General features: G+C 43.5%; 1 protein-coding gene and 1 long non-coding RNA gene across 6 annotated transcripts in view; both read right to left on the bottom strand.

The window, feature by feature from the left end:
* The window catches only part of LOC120400886, a 37,117-nt gene extending 36,395 nt beyond the window's left edge, over positions 1-722 (bottom strand). Inside the window, exon 1 of one of the 2 annotated variants that reach the window (XR_005596131.1) lies at positions 130-722. This is a non-coding gene — a long non-coding RNA (uncharacterized LOC120400886). The remainder of the gene's footprint in view (positions 1-129) is intronic. The other variant, XR_005596130.1, reaches the window with a different exon arrangement.
* Positions 723-11,790: 11,068 nt separating this feature from the next.
* GALNT2 (polypeptide N-acetylgalactosaminyltransferase 2) overlaps positions 11,791-25,824 on the bottom strand; it is a 165,887-nt gene continuing 151,853 nt past the window's right edge. For all 4 annotated transcript variants that reach the window (XM_039530759.1, XM_039530760.1, XM_039530761.1 and 1 more), the window contains exons 14-16: positions 23,502-23,628; positions 16,096-16,215; positions 11,791-12,292 (exon numbers count right to left, since the gene is read on the bottom strand). In XM_039530759.1, the coding sequence (XP_039386693.1) occupies positions 12,137-12,292; positions 16,096-16,215; positions 23,502-23,628 (403 nt within the window). In that variant the 3' untranslated portion in view covers positions 11,791-12,136. The remainder of the gene's footprint in view (positions 12,293-16,095; positions 16,216-23,501; positions 23,629-25,824) is intronic.

Raw genomic sequence — 25,824 nt, 5'->3', positions numbered from 1 at the left:
TCAGTGCCTATGGCAGTAAAACTTCTTCCCTCTTAAGGAGTTTGTTCCAGCCTCAGAAACCAGGAGACAGAAGTTCAGAAAACCTGCAAAAGATCTTAACCAAGCAAGGTAACGGGGTTCACTACTCACCACTTGCATGCCTTCTAGCAGCCCATCTGGGAATTAGCCCACAATTAGAAGCCCCTTCCGCAGTCACCTGTTGTCTCAATCGCACCCTCCAGGACTCTGCATGATCTTTGTGACTCAGCCCATGTCACTTTAGTTCTCCCCTTCCAGGGGTCTATCAAGGTCTCTCTGGACAAGCTGCTGTTCCAGGCAGGCCTGTGTTTTATGGCCAAGGCTGTATCACTTCCCAGGGCTAGTAGGGGAAACCCAGCTCTGCCCTCTACCCCAGGTTTGAGACTACAGACCTATGGTCTACTTGCACCCAGCCCTGGTTGCTACTTCCCCTGGCTTTCTGCAGCTTCCTCTTTCAAGCCTCTGGGTTTACTACCCAGCTGAGCTTCCTCTACTCCCTGTGGCTATTTCTCCCTTTAGCTTCTTGGCAGGCCCTGTAATCTCTAACAAACCTCCCTCCTGTACGGGAAGTCACTGCAAACGCTTTCCCCCTGTAGCCCCTTTCTGTTCCTAGCCTGACAGAAGCTCTGCCTGTGCCAGCCCAGGTGAGCTTCATCCTTAATTAAGCATTATTGAGCCCTAGCTCCCCTCCAGGTGCAGCCTATGCAGTTAATTGGCCCATCTTAGCCTCCCTTCAGTTCAGCTGTGGGTGAACACCTCATCACAAGCACAGCACACCAAAAACAGATATTGCTGTGAAACATTTCACGTTTCATACTAGAATGAGGGGGAAAGGTGAAAGTGTAGCTGTGCATGTGGCAGAGTCAGCAAGATGAACAGAATATTGTTCATTTGGAAATGTCCTAGGGTCTATGTGGCAGGATGGATTTGTTTGAATTCTCTTATTAGTAACACCACAAAGACAATTGCTGGTAGTGAGAACTTAACCTGGCCCAAAGCTGTAGAATTAGCCAAAACAACAGAAGCAGCAGTGAAAAACTTATAAGATTTGCACTTGGAATACAGGGATAATCAAACTAACTCAATAAACAAAATCTATCATGGCTTGGAAGGGACTCAGGCTCCTGAGAGGGTTTCCACAGTGGAGGAGCTCATTTTGCATCAGTTTGTAAATTTAAAATGGCCCAGTGTCATTAATGCCTCAAGGTTGAATGCTTAGCCAGCAAATGCAAAGGCAACTATCAAACTGCATCTCAAGTCCCTGAGGGCAGACCCCAAAAGACCAGAGGCAAACAAAGAAAGCAGGTGGCATTTTATCTTGTGGTGGAGGAAGACAGAGAGGAAGAGGTGCACACTATGTACTGTCTAAAAGGGAAGAAAGTGGGACCTTATGAAGTAATGGTAGAGTTAAACAGCCAGTATATATGGAAGTAGATTTAGGGGCTTCACCTACTGCAGTCAATGAATATACATATTAGCAGTGCCAAGCAGGACTGAGCCCACTAGTGAATGCAAGAGTGACCCTGCAAACCTACACCAGGGAACCCATCCACGTGGTCAGTTCTGTGCTTGTTGCTGTAAAATATAAAAGCCAAAAGAAAAAGTTCCCAGTTCCAGTGATCTGGGAACCAAGGCCGAATCTGTTAAGCAGAGGTGGAGGAAGTCAGTCTCTGGCTGTCAGTGAAAGGTGCGACCCTGTGAGAGAGAAGAGACCTTGGCTATTTAAAACAGAGGTTTTCAACCTTTTTCTTTCTGAGCCACCCCCACTATAAAAACTCCACAGCCCACCTGTGCTACAATAACTGGCTTTCTGTATATAAAAGCCAGAGCCAGTGTTAGGGGGTAGCAAGTAGGGCAATTGCCCAGGGCCACAGAAGCCCTTGCAAAGCTACATTGCTCAGGCTTCAGCTTCAGCCCAGGGGGTGGGGCTTAGGGCCCCAGACTGCAGCCCCATGCCATGGGGCTTGGGCTTTGGCTTTCTGCCCTGGGCCCCAGTGAGTCTAATGATGGTCCTGCTTGGTGCCTCCCCCACCAAAACCTGCTCATGGTCCCCAGACCCCTGATTTAAAAGACTACATCCAGGCTGTAAATTAAGGAGGTGAGTGTAGTTAAGTGGTCATCAAGGGGTTAACTGGTTACTCAGAGTATTATGGGTTAGATCTATGCTCCACTTCTCCCTTACTTCCGTTTGATTACTCTGTGTTTCTCCCCCCCTCTGTTTATGTAGCTAAAGAAAGCAGCAGGTTCTCAGCCTGCAGTACTGTAAGTAAAGTGTTTTTCTTGTGCACTGAGCAATCTCTACAAAAGTCAGCTTTGCTGCTGCTCTTGAGAAACACCCTTTTGCAGTGTGGCTGTGAGCGCCTTTCAGAACAGTGCAGGTGCGTGATGCAACTACCCATCCAGAAATCAGTGAAGCTGACAAGCCCCAAAGGCCTCTCAAGTCCAGAATGGGAACAAACTGGAAAACAGAGAGGGAAAAATAAATATTTGGCAAATCTGTCTCTCTCCTGATAACCTTAGGGGGTTACTTAAATTCATATCAGGTGCACCATTTTCAGATGGAAATGTGATTTTTTTTCAATTGTTGAGTCCCTTTAACTACAGCATCTGCAGCATTTTATTGTGTGAGAAGCTTAACCCCGTGTTACTTGGATAATGAAAAGCATTGGTGAATTGGATTTTTATTTCTTGCTGCTGCTGTCCTAGGAGCTTACATGTCGTGATTCAAACAACTGGGCATGGATTTGCGGCATTATCTTGTTAATAGGAATGCAGCCCCTCCGGCAACAGAGTAGAGTCATCGCACGGCTTTACTTCTAGTAGGTGGGCACAAAGCCACCTTTCTGCATTCAAAACAAGGAAATGCCTTTTATACGGAATGGGGGGTGTTTTCCAGGCCAAACAGGATGGTTCTGCCCGTGCTGCCTGGCCCCCAGTGTCAGGTTTAGATGGGATGGATTCTGTGCTCAGGGAGGGGCAGCACAGAACACAGCCCAGCAGGGCGGGCAGGCAGAGGTAGTATTGTGCCACATCTGTGCCACCCAGATTTTATGCTGCTGAAGGGATCAATGTGTCCCCCGAGCAGGGCCGCCCAGAGGATTCAGGGGGCCTGGGGCAAAACAATTTTGGGGGCCCCTTCCATAAAAAAGATTGCAATACTATATTCTCGTGGGGGCCCCTGTGGGGCCCAGCACAAATTGCCCCACTTGCTCCCCCCCCATGGGCGGCCCTGGGAAAAATAAACCTTCTGCATCTCGGCACTAACCCAGTTTCGAGAAAACTTCTTCACAAGGTATCACTGGCTCTCAGCATCAGATAGTGCTAAAAGGCACTAAAGCTCATTAAAAGGGTTGGACAAATATTTTCCGTCAAAACTTTTTCTGGTTCGAAAACTAGGGGTTCTTAAAAAGCAGAAAAAAATCACGGACAATGTCTGCTTTCCTTCAAAATTTGTTGTGGTTTTTTTTAATTGAAAAGCTGAAATTAGTCTGCCAAAACCTGAATATGGTTTGGGGTTTCAGAAGTGTGTGGCCAAATATTTGCTGCTTGCTGTGTTTGTTTAAAGAAACAATAAAAAAATTCTGCTTAAAAAAAATCCAAAACTTTTGAACCACCTCAGCTTGTGATCAAACGCCTGAGCCCATCCAGGCAGAGATTTTTCCAGGTTTCTGATACTCTGCTGGCTTCCTTGACTCATATCTGTCTCCATAACATTGGGTTCATTTAGGTTAGAACATAAGAACAGCCATACTGGGTCAAACCAAAGGTCCATCCAGCCCAGTATCCTGTCTACCAACAATGGCCAATGCCAAGTGCCCCAGAGGGAGTAAACCTAACAGGTAATGATCAAGTGATCTCTTTCCTGCCATCCATCTCCACCCTCTGACAAACAGAGGCTAGGGACACCATTCCTTACCCATCCTGGCTAATAGCCATTAATGGACTTAACCTCCATGCATTTATCTGTTTCCTAGAGACTGGCTCCATGGGATCCCTCACAAACTGGAGACGGTTACTGTGGGTTTGTCTTTAGTATAGACTATGTACATACTCCACGAACAGCATTTGAGCTTGTTCCAGAATCTGGGATAAGACTATGTTGTGAAAACTGAAATGCTCAACATAGCACATGCATGTGAATGGACACAGGGTGTTAAAATTAAATTAACCCAGGGGTTCTCAAACTGGGGGTAAGGACCCCTCAGGGGGTCACGAGGTTATTACTGGGGGTGGTGAGCTGTCAGCCTCCACCTCAAACCCCGCTTTGCCTCCAGCATTTATAATAGTATTAAATATATAAAAAAAGTGTTTTTAATTTATAAGGGGGGTGTCACACTCAGAGGTTTGCTATGTGACAGGGATCACCAGTATAAAAGTTTGAGAACCACTGAATTAACCCCTCTGGAGCCTCAGGAAATGTAGGGGAGGGGGAGGTCTCCCTTGGTAGGGTTGGGAAGGATATTGCTCTTCTCATGTGATCCCTTCTCCAGTGGCTAATTTTAAATGAAGCTACCCTCCCCTGACATGAATCTCCCTATGGCACTGAAATTAAATATAGACTATAATTTGGTATTTGAGATGTGAAAGGGATGGTAGCCCTAATGGAACAGCTAACAGCTTAGCTCTTCTGCTGAATGAGCTTTAGGGTAGGGAAGGCTGTGCCTCCCAAACAGCCTGGCCCTGTCCCCTATCCGACCCCCATCCACTTCCTGCCCTCCAACGGCCTGCCCCCCCTCAGAATCCCCAACCCATCCTGCTCCTTGTCCCCTCACCGTCCCCCAGAGACACCCTCCCCCACCACCATCCTGAGACCACACCCCACTCCCTGTCCCCTGACTGCCCCGATCCCTATCCACCCCGCTGAGTCCTGACAGACCCTGGAACGCCCACAATCCAACCCCATTCCCTGTCCCCTGACCGACCCCCCAACCTCTGCCCCCTCCCTGCCCCTTAGCCAGCCCCTCTGGTCCCGGCCTCTTACCCCCGGCCCCCGCCCCTCACCCGGAGCCTCAGCGCATCCAGGACCTTCCCTCGACAGTGGTGCAGCGTGTCTCCGGCGGGGGGCCCCTGAGCCCTGCCCCGCTCAGAGCCGCGTGGTAAGAGGGCGGGGCTGCGAGCTCCACGCCGAGCAGAGGAAGCTCAGGCCCCACTGGAGCTCGCAGCCCCGCCCTCTTACCACACGGCTCTGAGCGGGGCAGAGCTCAGGGGCCCCGCCAGAGCCACGCTGAAGCGCTGTGGCTCCGGGAGGGGGGGCGGACATGGAGTTGGGTGGGGCGGGGGAGGCAGCCTCAGCCATTCTCATGGGGGCCCCTGCGGCGCTCGGGGCAAATTGCCCCATTTGCCCGGCCCTGCCCCCAAGCTCTAATTTACAGCAGCTTCCTGCGGGCTGCCACAGAACAAGAGCATTGCCAACCCCAAGTGTTCAGGACTCACAAATCAGCCCCCTTGAAAGAGAGTTAGATGGGCTTAAAAAGCACTTTAAATGGCCCCTGTAGGCTGTACACCACCACCACAGTGGCATACGTGGGCCAGAGAGGAGAATGGGCCCCTCAGCCATACTTTCCACAGCAGCAGACACAAGGGGCTAAGTCCTCCACTGCCCTAATGATGGCTTAACCCACCCCCAAACATCTCTTGCGTAGGGGGTACTGAGCTGCTGTGGCTCCTCCCCACTTCCTGCAGCCAATGCACAGGGAGCTGGGAAAGGTACTATAGCAACCCCAGCTGCCAGAACAGCCCCTTGGAGTCACAGGCAGCCCTTAGGCTGCTCTAAGTTGCTCTGTGGAGACTGTTCTGGAGCAGACTGGCCCAGGGTCAGTGGAGCGCTGCAGTCCATGGCTCCCTTTGCATATGCCTGAGCTGACCGGACTGCTACGTGGGGGTAACTTGAGATGTGGCCAACTCAGCAGCAACACTGTGTTGCAGCTACAGAAGAAACACAGACTTGCCCATATAAGTGTGGCTTGGCTGACTGGAGTTGTTGTTAAACTAGGAGAGGACTCCTCATTTGACAAGGTTTAATCCAATCATGTGGCAGCTGTGGGTATTCAGTATATCAAGTCCTATTTTCTCAGTTCAGTGCCCATAGGAAGCACAGGGTGTGTGTGTGTGGGGGGGGTGTTACATTAGACCAGAGTAGGTAGGAAGGTAAGAGCTGTTATTCTCAGCCTGTACTAATGTGCGAAAATCAAATTCTGTTTCCACCAAAATGATAAACAAAAGTAGTAGCATTTTTTAATTCACCTCATACAGCTACTGAAGTGCAATCTCTTTATTGTGAAAGTGCAACTTATAAAGGTAGTTTTTTTGTTACATAACTGCACTCAAAAACAAAATGTAAAACTTTAGAGCCTACAAGTCCACTCAGTCCTACTTCTTGTTCAGCCAATCGCTAAGAGAAACAAGGTTGTTTACATTTATGGGAGGTAATGCTGCCTGCTTCTTTTGTCTGTCACCTGAAAGTGAGAACAGGTGTTCATATGACACTTTTGTAGCTGGCATTGCAAGATATTTACGTGCCAGATGCACTAAAGATTCATATGCCTCTTCATGCTTTGGCCATAGTTCCAGAGGACATGCTTCTATGCTGATGATGCTTGTTAAAAAAAATACCTTTATTAAATTTGTGACTGAACTCCTTGGGTAGAATTGTATGTCTCCTGCTGTTTTACCCTCATTCTGCATATATTTCATGTTCTAGCAGTCTTGGATAATGACCCAGCACATGTTCATTTTAAGAATACTTTCACTGAAAATTTGACAAACTGCAAAGAAGATACCAATATGAAATTTCTGAAGATAGCTACAGCACTCCACCCAAGATTTAAGAATCTGAAATGGCGTCCAAAATCTGAGAGGGACGAGGTGTGGAGCATGCTTTCAGAAGTTTTAAAAGAGCAACACCCCGATGCAGAAACTACAGAACCTGAACCACCGAAAAAGAAAATCAACCTTCTGCGGGTGGCATCTGATTCAGACGATGAAAATAAACATGCATCGGTCCACACTGCTTTGGATCGTTATCTAGCAGAATCTGTCATCAGCATGGATGCATGTCCTCTGGAATGGTGGTTGAAGCATCAAGGGACATAATCTGTAGTGCATCTATCATGTAAATATCTTGCAGCACTGGCTACAACAGTGCCATGCAAATGCCTGTTCTCACTGTCAGGTGACATTATAAACAAGAAGCAGGCAGCATTATCTTCTGCAAATGTAAACAAAGCTGTTTGTTTGAGCAATTGGGTGAACAAGAAATAGGACTGAGTGGACTTGTAAGCTCTAAAGTTTGATGTTGTAGAAAATGTAGAAAACGTCAAAATATTTAAATAAATGGTATTCTATTGTTTAATCATGCAATGATTAATCCATGGCTGATTAATCCATGATTAATTTTTTTAATTGCTTGACAGCCTTACTTTCAATAAAAAGATTTCCATTAACTGCTTTTCTATTATTCAGACATTTGTATTCAGCACTGAAAATGAATCGAGAGTCTCAAATGCATATTTTGGAATACAGAATTGTTAGATTAATCAGATCTAAATTAATATTTCATTTATAATAGTTACATTTATTGGTAGTCAAGATTTTCAAAAATCAGCATAGATGGAATGAACTACGTAGATTATTTGGGGGAAGACTGAGTTTGATGTATAGGGGGGATACATTTGTATTAAATACTACACAGGTTACTTAATTACATTTTCATGCCAAGCAGTATGGGATACAATTCTGCTTGGCAGTGTATATTAAATGTGATTTATATATATATATAAAAGTGGACATGGCCACTCTTAGCATACAGTTTGAAAATGTAGAAAAATTGCAACTTTTTCAAATGGAATGTGCGGGTTTGTTGGATGTTTGGCTCATTTAATCCCTATGTTTTAATGTAACTTCTAAATGAAAAAGAAAAGTGTCGCTTTTGTTTACTGTCATTTGACAGGCTTATTTGATTCCACCCAAACATGAATATAGCTCAGTAATGTCTTCTATAAAGGTCTGTTTTTACCCACTGATATTACAGGATTCCATTACACAGAGGGATAATGATTTATGTCTCAGAGGTAGGGGTGGTTAAGATGTTGGCAGTGCTTAAATTCTGGTGTAGCCCCACAATCACCTAGCAGGGCTGGATAGGTTAGGTGCCCATCTCCTCAGGGACCACATGGCTGTGTTTATATTTTCCCTCCAGCAAACTAAGGGCCCGTGAAGGACAATGGGAGTTTTGCTATTGATGTCAGTGTGGGCAGGAGCATGCCCTGCCCAAGACTGGCCCTGGGAACTCTGATTAGCAGTGCTGACTGGTCAATGCACAGCAAGGGTGTTCTCCAGTTCACTCTGGATTTTGTCCAGGAAGTTCTCAGTGTGATGCCTTGGGGGTTAGGGTATTCTGAGGGGCACAGCACTGGCATGATTCCCGAGCGGAGCTAGACCAACACTAAGCACTGTTGAAAGTCTTACCCTAAGTGAATTATCCCCACCACCATTATTCCCTCATTAGAGAGCCTCTTTTTCCCCACCTAATCTCTGCTGCCAGTGTTGCCAGATGCTGTTCCTCCCTGCTGGCCTGAGCTGTTGCTACCAGCAAGGCTGCCTCTCCCTTGAGCTTTTCCATACTGAGGGAAGAATCAGGGAAACCAGGTATGTTGGAGGAATGAAGCAGGACCCTGATCCTCCTGAAATTCTCAGCAGTAAAAGACTTTCTTGCCCACAACAGCACTCCTTAGAGACCACAGAGAGCCAGGGAACTGGCTGGTCCTCAAGAGGAAAATACAATTCTCGATAAGAGTTTCCTACAGGTTAACATTTAAACTCACTTACACAACTTTTCTCCTGTGAAGGCAACCTGTAAAAACCAATTTTTTTTATTTTTATTTTTTAAAAAGACTCATGAAACAGTCAAATGGATCAAAACATTTGGAAACAGCTGCCAGATTCTGGGTGCATGAAACCAAATAATTATAGCATCAATCATAATCTTATCTATAAAGTAATTTTCTTTATTTAAGTTAAAGTTTTCAAGGATGGTTTCCATCTATAAAATGAACAAAGTACAAGCTCTGTACAGCAGATTTTTTTTAAACCAACTGAAAAGACAATTTCCAAACTATATTTTGAAAATTTGCAAAACAAGCTCACATGTACCATCATTTTTGCTTTGAAGACTATAAGAAAAGATCTTTCAGAGAAGACTCCATCACAATTTGATTCAGGGGTTCTTAGGAATTTTACCTTTCTTAAAAAGGGGCTCATAATAATCCTGATACTTTAAAAATAATTAAATCACAGTAAATAACTTTGGCACACAGTCATGTAAACATATCTAACAAAAGGACACAATCTCTTTTCTGTTCTGCGCCCATGACACATACAGTGATGCTGTCTATTGTACAGCTCCTATATTAAGACGCATCTGCATAGCTTCCATAGGAGTTTAAAGATATATTTCTATTTCACAATATGTAGGATGACATTTAAAGACTTGGTTTGCAATCAAGAAGGGTGAAGGGGCGGAATTTATAAAAATTAAGACTTTTTACTAGTGATCCTGCTTAGAGGTAGAAATCAGAACAGTCAACCGTATCCAGACTCGCTCCTGATTTCAGTTAGCAGTGGCTTGTCCATTTGCTAAGCTCCAAGTCATACAGGGAAATGCAGCATAGTATGAATTTAGTGCACCTTTTAAATTCTCTTCTCTCAGAACAATTAGACCATAAATGAATGTGCTGCTGAGATCAGTCTTCAAGAATTCAACGTTTATTCTCAAGAGTAGCAGCAATCCCCACCATGACTGAATCACATCCCTCTGCAAACTCAGCTAGTTTAGGCCTAATATACACGTGAAAGTTAGGTTGACCTAGCTACATTGCTTGGGGGTGTGAAAAACTGACCACAGAGACCGAGTTAAGCTGACGTAAGCCCCAGTATAGACACTGCTAGGTCAATGGATCAATTTTTCTGTGGACCAAGTTAACTCCCTCTAAAGCAGATTTGCTACAGTGACAGAAAAACCCCTTACATTGCTATAGCAAGTGTCTGGCTTCTGTTGTGCCTGTAGCATAGACATACCCTCAAAGGGTGTGGATGCGGAGAAACTGAAGGCTGAAAACAAGTTGTTTATCCACTGCATGCCACCTTGAAACAGGCAAATGCCCAGAGTTTTTACTGGAGGAGATAAAAGGATTGAAGGGTGGGGGAAGACGAGAGAGATTCCTCCTCTTCATGTATTTGTAGGAGAGTTGGACAGAAGGGAGAAGCGCTGATTCAATCTCTTCCCTAAGTATTCCTGGTACACCCAAAAGACACCGGTGTAGATCCACAAATGCATGTTATGCAACTCCAACTCAGACATCAGACACATTTATGGGCCTCTTATTTCAATGTCTGTCACTGCAAAGTAAAAACCATTTTGCCTGGAGAGATTCCACTTACTGTACTAAATGCATCCAGAAAGGAAAGTGCAGCTCATGACATACTCTGCTCCCCGAGACTCAGAAAAAGGGAAAGACCACTGTCGTCGTATGGTTTAGTAACAATATTTCTAAATCTCTCTTTCAAATCAGCCCTTAGGCTGTTTGAGATCCATTATCTTACCAAACTAGATTTTACATCGCTCATCTCCAAGTTATCAATGCAGTGTTTATTATTGCCAGCACCGATTCTTTCCTTTTTTTTTTTTAAAAAAAAAACAAATGCTTCAGTGAGCTTTTAACAAATCATATAGTCTAGGCAAACATAAGCGAGTAGGTAAATGTTGGGGTCAAGTTAACTTTGACAGCATTGCTTTAATACAAAAATGATGTCAATTGGGCTGAAGCTGTAAATTCCATTTATTCTAAGGTTAAAAACACCACTTGGCATCTGCTGGTACCCAGAGTAGAGCCTGGATCAGTTTCAAAAATTCTGTTTGGAGGAATTAAAAAAAAAAAAAAGGATCCCCTATAGCAGGTTTATAGATTAAACAAGTGCAACTCTGAGATACCATGTAGCTGCTGATCCTTGCAGATTAAAACTTATGATCATCTTGTGCTATCTGTACACAGTGATGCTACTATTCGGTCTTATCCCGATTCATTTTGACAAAGAAGTTAAGCTGATCTATTGTCCTGCTAAAAAAACCAAACTCTGCTGAACCCCAATGGCTGCACCTGTGAAAGAGCTGCACTGCTTATATAATTTTTTTTTAATAAAAGAAAAAAGTATTTTAAAGACCAAGTACTAGAGAAATGTTCAACATAAATATCAAGTACAAGTTTACAGATACCCAGGGCACACGTAGTGAATTCCCAGTCAGAAGAGACAATCCAAGCAATGATGTGTGCAGATCCATCAGTTTGTTCTGCTGTTTCCTCTTCCTCCTCTTGAGTTCCATAATCTCCGCAAATAGTCAAGTGCTAAGAAGTAGGTCCAGTTTGCAAAGCAAAAGCATCCAGTGTTAGCATCGACATGACACGCCTTCACACAGTTTTGTTCTCTCAACAGTCCAATCCACTTTCTGGTTTAAGTATGTTAATCACTTGGTTGATAATTACAAGATGAAGAAAATTGATAAACAGTTGGGAATAATGATAAAATACATATATTATATATATGTATAATATATATATTTAGAGTCCATCATAGAAAAGTTCATATTCAAATATACCAATTACACATGGAAAAAAACCTTCAAAATGACACTTCAGCTTCTGGAAACCACAAATGATGATTTCTATGTAAATGGAGATTTCAATTTCTCCTAGCAGTTTATTTTCCCCCGTCTCCCTCCCCCCGCCCCATTCCCCTCCCTCCTTCTGTGTGTTAAGATCCATTTTCTACTGTACATCAATTGTTTCTAGGGATGTTAATCATCTGCTGTGCAAGTACTAAACTGAAGTCAGACAGGAACTGAGAAGTCTTTACACCAGAAGGGAACTTTGCTACACTACGTTCAGTGAGATAATTGCAGTGTTCCACATCCCCTTGGTTCCCTTGTGTTCAGCTTTGTTCTCTCCTACTTTCAGACGAAGATGGAATACTGAGGTATATAAGTTCCGTGGAAAGTTTAAGAAATATATCAATCAAAACTTTGCCCAATGTCTAGGAAACAAGATGGCGTTGTGTGTAAGCCCTTCTACTGCTGTAGATTAAGTGTGAATTTCCACTGTTGCGACAGAGAAGGATTGCAGACCTCAACGGTAAGACCGCCATTTTTGGCGTTTCGGCTGTCTAGACACAGATTACTGCCAACATGCCTCAGTTTAGAGTTGCTCTCAATTTGCTCCCATTTCTGGAAAAAAAATAAAGTAATGAGCTATCCAAGTGTGCATAAAAATGTGTTTCATGTTCTGCCTTCCTAGTTCTCCATCCTCAAATCCCTCCCCGGCCTCTGTTTGTGGTAATTCTGAATACTGAGATAATAGTTTAGATACTGTCCTTTATGACTTGCCAAACTATCACAAGCCATGCTAACACAACCATTAATCCAGCTAATACTTTGCACTAGAAATGGAGGTTACACCGAGTCATTTTGTCCAGCTCTCTCCTCAAATACATACAATCCCAATGCAGTGCCAGGTTAGAGGCCTGCAAAGCCTGCAGCTGTGGTCCCCTCAACCTGCGAGACATAGAAATGTCAGCACTAACTTCAGCTCCCCGCCTCCACCCCCAATGTTTTAAAATTGTAAATCACAAGAACTGATCCCCAAGGCAGTCTTTCAGAGGTTGTGCAACCATGGCCATAGAGCCCACCTAATTAATTTGTGGCTGTTAAAAGCAGCATTGTCCAGGGCAATGCTGAGGATTGTTGTCTGATTGACAAAGTATGGGACTAAGAAAAAGGGACTCTTGTATTCTATTTCTAGCTGACAATTTCCCACTGTGACTCTTTTCAAGAACTCTCTTCCTTGGTTTCCCTATCTGTTAAAATAGAGATAATACTTGTCCTGCCTTTAAGGGTGGAGTTTGTGACAATAATGTTGGTAAATACTGTAACTAGAATGCCCACAAACCCTCTGACAGATGGGGACCTAGCAGCTCTCAGCCTATTCAAAGAAGTAACCTTTGCCAAATTTTCGTAAATATTGGCAACTGTGCAGAGACTCTGGGATAAGCAGAAGTGGTCTCCTCTCCTGGATGAGAAGACTGAGGGGGTTGGGCTGACAGAGGGAAGGGAGATACCTGAAGTTCTGACCCAAACATATTTTGTAAAATGAATCCATTAAGTTTGTTAACTGGGATACAACCATTCTCACTAAATTAGGGGTAGGCAAACTTTTTGGCCCAAGGGCCTCATCGGGGTTGCGCAACTGTATGGAGGGCCAGGTAGGGAAGGCTGTGCCTCCCCAAACAGCCTGGCCCCTGCCCCCTATCTGCCCTCTCCCACTTCCTGCCCCCAACTGCCCCCCTTAGAACCTCCGACCCATCCAACCCCCCTTCCTCCTTGTCCTCTGACTGCCCTCTCCCGAGACCCCTGCCCACCATCCAACCTTCTGCTCCCTGTCCCGACTGCCCAGACCCCTATCCACACCCCTGCCCAGACTCCCACCCCCTATCCAACCGCCCTCTGCTCCTCATCCCCTGACCACCTCCTCCCAGGACCCTCCACCCCTACTTGCCCCCAGATCCCACCCCCTTATCCAAACCCCCTGCTCCTTGTCCCCTGACCTGCCCTCCCACCCCATCCACATCCTCACTGCCTGACAGGCCCCCTGGGACCCACTCCCAACACTTCCTGTTTTGCATCCCCAGACTGCTCCCCCCGCCCAGAACCTCCACCCCATCCAACCACCCCCTCTTCCCTGACTGCCCTTCAGGATCCCCCGCTCCCTTACCCAACCCCAGTGCTCCCTGCCCCCATACCAGCAGCAGGAGCTCACAGCTGCAATGCCCGGCCAGAGCCAGCTGCGCTTCCCACACTGCCCAGAGGGCGCAACGGGCCAGAGGGACAGCGGGGGAGGGGCTGGGGACTAGGCTCCCTGGCTGGGAGCTCAGGGACCAGGCAGGACAGTCCTGCAGGCTGTATGTGGCCCGCAGGCCGTAGTTTGCCCACATCTGCACTAAATAGTATCTCACAGAAAGCAAACTCCCAGTCATGAAGTATTTGCAGAATAGTTGCTCCCTGAGCACAAAAGCACAGAGGCTCAGAGGAAAGAAAAAAACATGGCTTTGCAGAGCAGACTTCTCTATGACTATATGAAAGGGATTTGCTGCTGAGATGACTCTGCAAATGTGATTTTACTTGTGCATGCAACTGGAAGACAAAATAACTGTGCTGCTTAATAATGCAATTTGTTTGGGAGAGCACCAGGCTCCCTAAAGTGCGGTCCTATGTCTTCCTTCATTTTTTGCCTTCTCCCTAGCTCCAGAAAGGCTTTTCCTTCTAATATTTTCCTTTTAAATGATATGTAAGACATGTACATCAGTAGCAGCAGACATGTCAGTTCTTGGTTGCTGAGGTCTGAAGGGGAGAGGGAATCGAGCTCTATTCTTGTCAGAGAGACAGACTGTCACATGTTCAGGCTTCGCTGAAATACGGGCTTCAAAAATATATTATGGATCTGTCTCTGGAAATAGGTTTGATAGCACAGACCCATGCAGTACACACCACCGCTGCTGGGATGACCTACTGATAAGGCAAGTTTGAGGAAGACAGCTTTGTATATTAAGATTACATGGACACAACTGCGAAATGCACACCTCATCCCTTACTGATCTCTGCTCCTTGCATTTCTTATTATATTTCCATTGGACAGTTTACTATTATACTAGCATCTAAGCTGTAATATATGTTGACAATTATTGGTTAGTCTTCCTTTACATTCTATTACATTACCATATGATAGTCTCACTTAGGAACACAAGAAAAATATGCACTTGCAATGTAAATAAAAAAAGTCTCTAGATTACACAAGTGCTGTGAGCACTTAACATTCTTCTTGTTGAAATAAAAGAGAGACAGACAGACAACAGGCATCAGTGAAAAAAAAAAAAAAAAAAAATATACTGACTGACTGACTGCAAAAAAAAAAAAAGTTACACTTATGGACAGATTACCTCATATGGACAGATTTAGTGCATTTCTCATGGGTTTTAGATGGGGAGAGGAAGAAGAGCACAAAAGCAAAAAAGAAAAAAAGACCTTTGTAGGTATTTGTCAGATGAATTATTTGGTGGAGGAGGAGAGGAGGGGGAAAAGGTTTATGGTGCAGTGTTACTGTAGCTTTCCACTCATATTCCATAATGCACTTTAAGTACTAATATAATCAAAAAAAAAAATAAAAAAGACAATAAAAAAAAGCCTCAGCATCAACTATTCAACCTCAACCTATGCAGGGTTCATAGGGTAAGGGGTAAATTAAGGGTAAATGAAGGCTCAACTAAATTCTGGATTCCTAAATTTACAATTACACACTATTTTCTCCATCTAGAGGCCGTGGTCTCTGAAACAGTCTGCCATTACATATCCCTGCATGTATCTTTATCTTTCCTCAGTTAAAGACTCAAGACTGTTTCCTTTTTATGATCGTGTTGTTCCAGTGTTTTAGGTTTACCTAGTTTGCCAGCATTTAGATTCTTATGGGCACATTGCCTTGATTATTAAAACAAATGTATGTTTGCTTTACCACTACCACCAAGAGACCTTCTGAGAGGGGTCACTTTTAGTAAGCTACCAAGAGATTTTGACAGCCTTTTTCTAAATATCTAACCTCCATATACTTTAGTGGGGAAAATTTAGCCTCCATATGCTAGTTCCACTAATACTGTCTCTTTTCCACTGGACTCCTTTCTAAGTTTCACATCCATCTCAAATCAAGTTATCATCAATGCCTCTCTGCGGCCACACAAATGGGTGAAGTGCTCAACACACAAGCATGGCCTCACCATTTCTACTGCACTTCCCAACTGTTCTGCTGGCAGTGAGAGTCATCTGCATCCTGATATACACACATGTGGGGCAGAGAGCAAACTATTGGTTTGCTCTCTGCCAAGAACCTCAGCAGGTTAAGTATGCATGTGTGCGCACACACACGGAGATTTTTGATTTTCCAGTAGAACTGCTTGCACAGTGAGTTATACACATTATGTACTCACCTGTCTACTGTCATTTTCTCTGCAGCCCTGGAGTTTTATTAGTGAACTAGGTGCTCGGTCCACAACAGTAAGGCACAAATCCATATGTTTCACTGACTTGTCCTTAGTTAAGGCCCATTCCTGGAACACAAGGAAATAAAATGAAATATATATTTGTGAACATAGAAACATGCAAACACATATACAAACATGCTCAGTTGGCCTATGTTAGACTCCTGTGAAAAGGCTCAGAAGGGACTTTCTGTAACCAAGAGCCCCACTTTGGATTTAAAGCACCAAGTGTTTGAACAGTGCTTTTTCAACACACAGTTTTAAAAGAAGTGTAAACTAATATTCCAAACTGACAACCTTCTGTTGTGACTGGTCGGATTCAGAGCCCATTTTAGCTAGAACCATATTGAAACATGGTCCTCTAGAACCCCAATGTAGCTGAGGACTAATTTACTGTGAAACTGCATCTTGCACCTCTGTCTCCCGAGGCTTCAAAGCATGAGCCTCATCTTCAGAGAGTCATCTATGCAGCTATTTTTAGAATGCTAGCATGGGCCCCGCCAACGCAAAACTGCCCGCCTGGGCTCAAAACACTGCATACACCAGGGGTCGGCAGCCTTTCAGAAGTGATGTGCTGAGTCTTCATTTAGTCACTCTAATTTAAGGTTCCGCGTGCCAGTAATACATTTTAACGTTTTTAGAAGGTCTCTTTCTATAAGTCTATAATATATAACTAAACTATTGTTGTATGTAAAGTAACAGGTAGGGACTAGCCTGCCTTAGCTGAGCAGCACGCCGACAGGACTTAACAGCCCAGGCGGTGGTGCAGTTCTGGGTTGCAACCCACGATTTGAAAACCACTGGTCTATATGTCTCTTTAAAGTTTGAGATAAACGGCTTAATGGATAAATTACCTTATGTTAATCCAGGCAGTTAATTTCCAGTGATGTTTAGGAAAGAGGTTACTCCAAAAACCTACAGTCCTGGGTGAACAACAGGCTTTTGAAGTTACCTCTTTCCTAAACATCACTGGAAATTAACTACCTGGATTAACATAAGGTAATTTATCCATTAAGCCGTTTATCTCAAAACTTTAGAGACATATAGACACATGGCCAAAAAGGGTTATGCAGCTCGCAGGCTAATCTACCCGATTCAACCTTTAGAGACAGGTTAGAAAAGTATGTAAATGGTAATTAGGGCCATTCCATGTTAGATGGACTAGAATTTTGAAATGCAAACCTGTATTGTTAGAGAATGACATTAAGGTAATTTATCCATTAAGCCATTTATCTCAAACTGTATAAAAACTCTTGGGACCTGATCCTGTCATCTCAGATCTGCTTGATGCTTTATGTGGGGAAGCTTGAGTCGTAAGACTGAGATCTCCAGTCCCCCCGGATCACCCTGGATCTGAACATTGGACTATAGACTATGGACTACTTCTGAAAGAAGTCTTTGCAATTACAAAGCTCACCATCTCTACTATGAAACTGATCTCAGAACTGTACTCATGTCCGTATGTATACTGATCTTTTAACCAATACTCACTCTCTCTTTTCTTTAATAAATTTTAGTTTCGTTAATAAGAATTGGCTGTAAGCCTGTATTTGGGTAAGTTCTGAAATATTCGCTAACTTGGGAGGTAACGTGTCTGACCCTTTGGGATTGGTAGAATATGATGAATAAGATTTTTAGTAATCCTCATCATATTTTACTTGGATGTGTGGGAGGAAGTCCAAGGGTGGGTTGCTATAAGGGAACTGTGTTGTTGGCTTCTGGGTAACCAGTGAGGTATAGAAGCTATTTTGTGCTGGTTTGGTAAATCTAAGTATTGGAATATCCACCAGCTTCGAGGATTATCTGCCGCATTCTTTGCGGTTTTCCCTAACTGAGTAACCTCAGTGTAGCCCCTCTGGGATCCTTGTCACAGCTCCTGATCACTCCCCATTCTCTGGTTTCCCTCTTCCTCCCAGGCTAATTCCCTCTACCGCTGAAAGCCACCTCTTCACCTTCAATTCGCTTCTTAATCAGGCCTTTTAAAGAATAAAGTCTGCTCTTGGTGCCTGAGGAGGATTCTGAGCTATGAGATCTAGTTGCACAGGACTGAATTTATTAGCCATAACATTAACAACTATTTTGCAAGCAACACACATGACTGGAAGAGATTAGCTAATTAGATCATCAAATTTTTCATTTGATTTATCTTCTGATTTAACTGCACATTTGGCATGCACTCTCTCTTGCAACTCCACTGGATTAAGAATGACTCAGTCAATTTCCTCATGAGAATACGCACAAAAAATAATCAGAATTTATCCGATTACAAACTATTACCAACATAAAGATTTAGTAAACAGCTGCTAGCAATTCATCAGCTAAGGACATGGAAATTACACATCATAGGTGTAAAGGAAATCATATGACTGCACAAGAACATTGTTAACTCCCCATGATCCCTTTGTGAACTACGAATCTACCTAAAATTCAGACTGTAAACTTTCAGTTTAGAACAAACAAAATACTCTAAGTATTTTTTAAATGTGTAGTTTCAGGTAACTGAAACATGACTTTTTGCTGGGTATTTCCCTCCAATCCTTATATGATTAACTGCCATTGTTTAAGAGCAAAGTAAAAATAATGGTTATTTGTTAGGACTTTGATTTAATATTATGTAATGGAACCAGTATTGTAACACTCTCATGTGAATTTCTAAAAACATTAAAATGATTGAAATGGGCACCCTCTGTGAGAGCCACATTTGCTGGTTAATGGAAATAAGCAGTACCAGCTAGCTGGTAAAGCTTGTCACTAGATTTTTAGTTTTAAATTTTCACTAATTTTCTGACTCTAGTTATGTTTCAGGAGGGCTCCAATGAACTCTAACTCTGCACAGTGCCTCAGCATGTACTATGTAGATGTGAACTGCAGAGCCCAAAGTGCTGCAATCTAACTTCCCCGAGTGCATGCTGCTGGCAAATTAAAAGGTACCTAAGCCTACGTTACCATAGTCCACTTTCTAACAGGACTATGCTAACAAAAGCTAGGCACTTTTTAATTCACACATGCAGTGTCCACAGAGGTAGAAGCTCCAGAGAAACTATGGTGGCATAACATCACAACTGGAGAGAAACAAGGATATTCCTCGTCAATAGTTGCGTCCCAAGGCTCAGAATGTATTCCCTTTGGAAAGCTAAAGCAAAACAATTTTGTAGGCTTGCACTGCCTGACAGCCTTCGCATTCTAGATTAGTGGTTTCAAACAGCAGGTTGTGATCCAGTATTGGGTCACAGAATGTAAGGCAGTGGGTTGCGATGACTCTAGTCAGCACTGCCGACCGGGCCATTAAAGGTCCCACCAGCGGTGCTGCCCGGCCCCTTCCTGCACCCCAAACCTCTCATCCCCACTCCAGAACCTGCACCCTCCCAAACCCAGAGCCCCCTCCTGCACCCCAAACCCCGCATCCCCAGCTCCACTGGGTTGCAGGCATCAACAATTTTCTTCAACTGGGTCACCAGAAAAAAAGTTTGAAAACCACTGTTCTAGATGCTTTACAATTAAGTACTCAAATCAGTCCAATGCGTGACTCAGTAAAATCTTTCCCCTATTGTCTGCATATAAAACTTTCCTTTGCATAGCTGTTACTTAAATAATACAAGCCTGATTAAAACTGAAAAGTCTTCTATCATTCCTTGAAGATTACCAGACACTGACAGACAGGGGGCCAGTTAGAAAGGAGAAGGCAAAACAAGTGGAGTATTCTTCCAGGCTCCAACCCCACATTGCCAGAATGAGGCAATTCTCACAGTAGATTACACAGATATTCAAAATACAATCCTGCAGCTCTTCTGATCTCCACTGGGCTTGGTTTCCCTTGGTTGAGCTCAGATGCCCCAGTGGGCTTCCTTGAGTGTGGCTCATTCTTGATAGGCAGAAATATATGGAGGGATTTCTTTCAAACTCTACCCACTCGTGGTGCCAAACTGAGCTGTCACTCTGAGTAGATTCTGCTGCGATGTATAAAGCAGTTCACACCTTGGTTCATATTTTAGAGGTTTTCTTCACAACCATAAGAGCTAAAGACTTTTTAAAAATGAAAAGAGATTCTGAGCACGAAATAGCAGCTTGGAAGAGGTGCAATTAATCCATACAACCACATACCTGACCAATCCAGCCCTGGTTACAGACAAAAATCACAGCAGTACTTTTGATTAAAAGCCTAACTGCCCCAAAGTCAATACATTTGAAGTTAGGATTCCAACACCAACCTCAGCTCTGCCCCTTGCATCTCCATCGGTTTGGGGCCAAGCACCCCACTTAAATCCATCCACCCTTTTGCATCTATTTTTACAACATTAACACCTCCTCTATACCATATCTTTACCAAAACTCTACATACTTGTCTGCAAGCTATCAAACCACAAAGTCCCCATCTTCTTGTATGTTGCCCTCCCAAATGGAGTACAGCGCTCACCATCTCACTTTCACCATCCTATACTGGGAGTAACCCCCCCATTCTATCAAGATAATTATCCAATTCAGATCAGACATCTTATTCTATTGGGTGGGTTAACAGATTACAAACCAGAATCCACCCTCCAGATTCAGGTGAGAATCCTCCTGTACCCTAATACAGCATGTATGTACAGCTATGCTCATGATTCCCCATATACTTTCCCAATGTGGACTGGATCAGATAAAACACTAACGTGAAAGCAGCACTCGGAGGCAAGAAAGTTGTACGTTTGATACTCTTTCCCTTTATAAAAAGTTAATTCTGTTATCTCCCCTTTAAAAATGTCACCCCTCATCTCTGCTCATGGGCAGCTGCTAGCTTACATTTAACCACAGAGGCAGACTTTTGGATTTCTGCACTTGCTCTATTATTAAGTTAAAGCGTTGGTATACCAACATAACAAGGAGTAAGTATTATTTTTCTAGAAACTTCCCTTTAAAACAAAGTTAAATCTTGAAGCTTTTATGTTGTCAGTGAAAATCCCTGCTAAAAAGTCCACCCTCTCAGACCCCACAAGGGGCCACGAGAAAAGCTTTCAGGTGAGTCCTGAGCAAGATTAGTTAATACTTCAAAAGACTATGTTCAGAATTATCAGCATTGCCTCAGTGTTTCCAGTGAGTGGTAAACATAAAATTAAAACCTCGCAGAGTTCTGTCTACTCACAAAGGGACCTCTGTTTACTCAATCATGCCTTAGTCATAGCTGAATAAAATTATCTTTTAGCTATTCAAAATCAAGCACAAAAGCATCTAAAACAAGTTGAAATCCAATTTCGCCCATTAGAGTCTTTTTCAAACAAACTGGAGAAAGGAATGGACAGGATACTATACCGGTAGTTTCAAATGCACTGGGTTGAAAGAGGATTTTTCAAGTGGGTTGCTTAAACGCAGAAAAAAGAATTAGCTTGAAACTAGCTCTCCAAAGCTCCATATCATAGCAGATCACCTCTCCTAGTTCTGTGCTCCTGTCTGCAAGCAAGGCAGGAGCATCAGGCTCAACATCGTAAAGCCACTACTCTCAGGGGGATTCTTGCACTAGCCCTTCATGGAATGTGGGCAACTATAGTGCTTTGCCAATTCCTTTCAATGTTGTAGGTGAAGCCAATCCCATGTATATAAAAACTAACTGTTCAGAGCAGATATTTATAATAAAAATATAAAACTCTGTATTCTGTGTTGTAAATTAAATCAATACATTTGAGAATGTGGAAAACTTTCAAAAATATTTATATAAATAGCATTCTATTATTAACAGCATGATTAATCGCGATTATTTTTTTTAATCGCTTGACAGCACAAATATTTACCCTTTCCTCTCAAGACCAGCTTGGGGCTCTCCACTTAAAGGATAAGTATTTTCTCACAGATGACAGAAAATATATCAGTTTGTGTGTGGGCAACAGTCACTCTCAGTATTAGCGCTATGCCCTTTCTGCTGTGCCAATGTTATTTATCAAGTACACAACAATGGTTGCCACGTCTCTCAAATAAAGATATTTTCATACTTAAATGACTGGCTTTTTGAAGGTAGTGTCAAGGCTCATTCTGTATAGGGCAAGTTTGCCACAGTGGTCAGCCTCTGCCCTGTACCCACTTGGGAGATTCTCAAGACAGTTTTCAAAACATTCACTGAACAAAATACCAGATGCAGGGTCTAAACAAGAGTCAAGATTTAGTCTATTAATTTAACAGAAACTCTTTCTGGAGTACTGGAACCTGAGCAATCCCATCCCCTTCAAGCTGAGACGAAATCAGGAAAAAGCTGGCCCAGGATCAGGGAAGTACAAAGGAGGCTTGAAGTTTTTTTTCAACTCTCCTCCTGAGTTGTACTGTGTGCTCTTTGGCTGTAGCTACACAATGTCATCAAATATAATGGCACTTGGAAAAATTTCTCTCTCGTCTCTGGAGAAGAGACTGAAATTGAAGATGCCTCTAAAGCTGATGGTATGGTGGGAGTGCATTCAGATTCATACGATGCTTTTTCTGGAATTGTTCATATTTTTTAGTTCTGTGATCCTGGTAAGATTTTCATTTTGACACCCCCCCCCCACCCTCCCGCAATTTAAATTAATAGTTTAATGTGGTAGAAAACTGACTGATTAGAAAATTAACTATTAACTGTTAATTATTTATTAACAATGTTAATGTCAATTTAATTGTATTTGGAGTTCTATGTGAAAACCATTTGTGTACAAAACCAGCACAGGAAACTAGAGGAAAAGCATATGCAAGTAGTTTGTTAATGGTGCCTGTAAGACACCACTGTATAATTAGATCCTTTGCAGTAATTAATGTTTCCACTCAGTTCTTGTTTACTGCTTTGACACACCTGCAATTAGTCTTTAAAAGAAAGATTGGAAAGGATTTACTGAAACAACATCTTTTCTGTAAATAAGTTGGATGTGACTTTTGGTGCCTATGCTTTCTGAAAGAACATGTCTGGGATTTAAGAAAGATTTTTTTCTCACACAGCAACCCCCCAGTGGGAAAGGGAACAGCACCATATAAAAAATATTTGTTTTTCCCCCTTGTCTTCGGGATGTTTACAGAATATGGCAATATAAACTCTCAGTCCAAACTATTATTTTTTTGTAGACGTGTCCCACAGGAAACATGTTTTCATAAAGATGCAACTTTTGGTGAGGATGGGATAGGGCTATAGAGTAAGAGTGAAAATTTAAAATATTGAGATGTGGAGTGGATTATCTGATCCCCATTTTCCTTCTCTGGCCTCTATGATTCTAAAACTCAAAATAAGAAGTTATTTGAGGGACAAGTGATTTAGCCAACCTTGTTGATTCAGCCTTCCCAACACTAGTACACATTGCCTGCCTGCCTGAAATTCTGTATTTTTCAAAAAGACTATGGGTTTTAAAAAAATAATTTAATAGCATACAGACCTGGTTTCCCCCAGCATTATGACATTCATAAACTCCAACAACACCATCTGCAAAATGGCCCAAAGTGTCGAGGCAATTGGTACCCTGCTGCAAAGCCCCAAAAGCTATATCTTGATGATCAGGTACCCTAAATATAAAACAAGAAACATCTGTTTTAATTCCATTTCTCTCTTGCTTTAACTTTGATGCCCTTCCTTTACTTAACAGCCTTCTAGATGAGAGGCAATTGGCAACAAGTAATGATTTTATTTTGGTACACAAGCTATATTCCACTCCCCACAACATTTTGAAGAAGTTACAAGTAATTATTTGGTCAAGAGACCCTGCTCTCTTAACTAAGCGGTCAAAGGTTTTCAGTGGATTTGTAGGTTAAAAGATTGAATATGAGTAAAATATACTGGGAGAACTACAATGAACATGAGCATTAGAGAGTCACATCACAAGTGTGGCTGGCAGCAATGTGTATAGTTAAGGTTGCGTAACACTTTCCATTATAAATCCCTCTTTTGTGTAGCTCATGACCGTGTCAAACTTTAACCAGTGAGGCAGAAATTTGGCATGCTGCAGTTCTGCCTCAGGCTGATTTTTCTCTTTAAGTTTCAGTAAAAAACAGTTCTACCATTTCTGAAAACGAAGTTTGACAAAACAGCATATTTCCCACAATGTTCACAAATCCAACTGTTCCTTTGAGAAACTAATGCCTCCATGCTTTGGAGCAGGGACTTGAGATTTGTCAGTCTCTGTGGCATTAAGCAGCTACCTTTTGTGGTCCCCATGAAAAATTCACTGAGATTTGGTGACTTTATAGACCACAGAAAATCAGGGTTTATTATTTGTACTACCATAGTGCCTAGGAATCCCAATCCTGGACCAAGACCCTCTATTGTGCTAGGCATGGGCGGCGGGTATAATAGACCAGGCGCTTTATTATGCCCCATGCAGGTTCCGGGGTGGCACCTGTTGCTCAGCTTCCTGGGTACATCAGTCATCTCTCTGGACTCCAGGGAGATGATTGATGGACCCAGGAAGCAGAGTAGCAAATACCGCCTCCTCCATGGCCCCAGAATCTGCATGGGGCATATCAAATGCGTCTTTGGACGAGAGTGAGGCTTTTCTCTGCAGCGGCTTGGGGTCTGGAGGGGGTGGCGTGGTTGCTGCTGGCCCGGGGCAGCCCAGGGCAGGTGGGGAAGAATACGACATTGGGGCACCTCTGGGCGGGGCTCTCTGAACTCTCTGGCCGAGGGGGGACTTGTGGCCCTGGCCACGGGAGCAGGGGCGGGGATCTTGGGGCTCTGGCTGGTGGGCGGGGGGGAAGGGAAGGCAGGCAGAAAGGGCAGAGCCAGGGGCTAGCCTCCCCTAAGGGGGGCTCCACCTGCCACCCATGGTGCAAGTGTAACCCACACACCTCCTGAGTGTGGTGTTCTGTCCCCTCTGGTGGCTCTGAGACCACTTAGAGAGCTAAGGCTATAGAGCAGACTCATTAATCTAACCATATGGCTTTGAGCTCATGCAGTAGAGGCTCATGCAGTAAGCTCCAGAGGCCCCGGGTTAGATCCTGCCCACCGACAACCAGGGTCTGTTGGTGTTACACTAGGTGCTGTACAAATAGAGACCAAAGACAGTCCCTGCCCCAAGAATATTACACATTCAGTACAGGCTTTTTAGGGACTGGCAGCAAAGAGTTCCAAAGATTCCATCTGCATTGAGCATGCTAAAAAAAAACGCTGAGCAAGACTTTTACTTCAATTGTTTCCCAGGGCTGCTGAGCACCAGAACCAGGAGCACAGAATATTTCTCCTATGTTCCCTATGTTCACACTTCTGGCACTCAGTCAGCATGGAAGGGGAGAAGATAGCCTCTGCATTTGAGTCGGGCTTAAACATGGAAATGGACAAGGACATGGGGGAACAGGGACAGATGGCAGGATAACAGATAGAGTGGGGAGGTGGCTGCCTTGGGTTATCCTGCTTTTTCTACTTCTTCCACCTCCCACCTCCTGCTCCTACTGCCTCTGCTTTCTACCAGTTTCTCCAGGCACTCAGGTCAACCCTGTGTCCTCCAGTCCTCTTCTTTAGATGAGGGATAAGCTCCTGCCTCCCTTCACACCCACCCCACTGCTCCATTCTGAGCACTGAATAAGGCAGATGTCCTGGGGAAAATATAGTGTGTGATCACTTAAATACTATCATAATGTATACAATGTAAGAGGGTTCCATTAAAGTTGCACAGGCAAACTTAACTCTGGAATTCCTTAATTTTTGTGCACTTGATTTTGCAGTGTTAACATTTTTAATGTAGATTTGTGAATATATATGTATTAATG

Source organism: Mauremys reevesii, linkage group 3 (genome assembly GCF_016161935.1).
Source record: "Mauremys reevesii isolate NIE-2019 linkage group 3, ASM1616193v1, whole genome shotgun sequence".
Classification (NCBI taxonomy): domain Eukaryota; kingdom Metazoa; phylum Chordata; order Testudines; family Geoemydidae; genus Mauremys; species Mauremys reevesii.
Note: the sequence above shows the minus strand (reverse complement) of the source record. Positions and strands in the feature narration are given on the sequence as shown.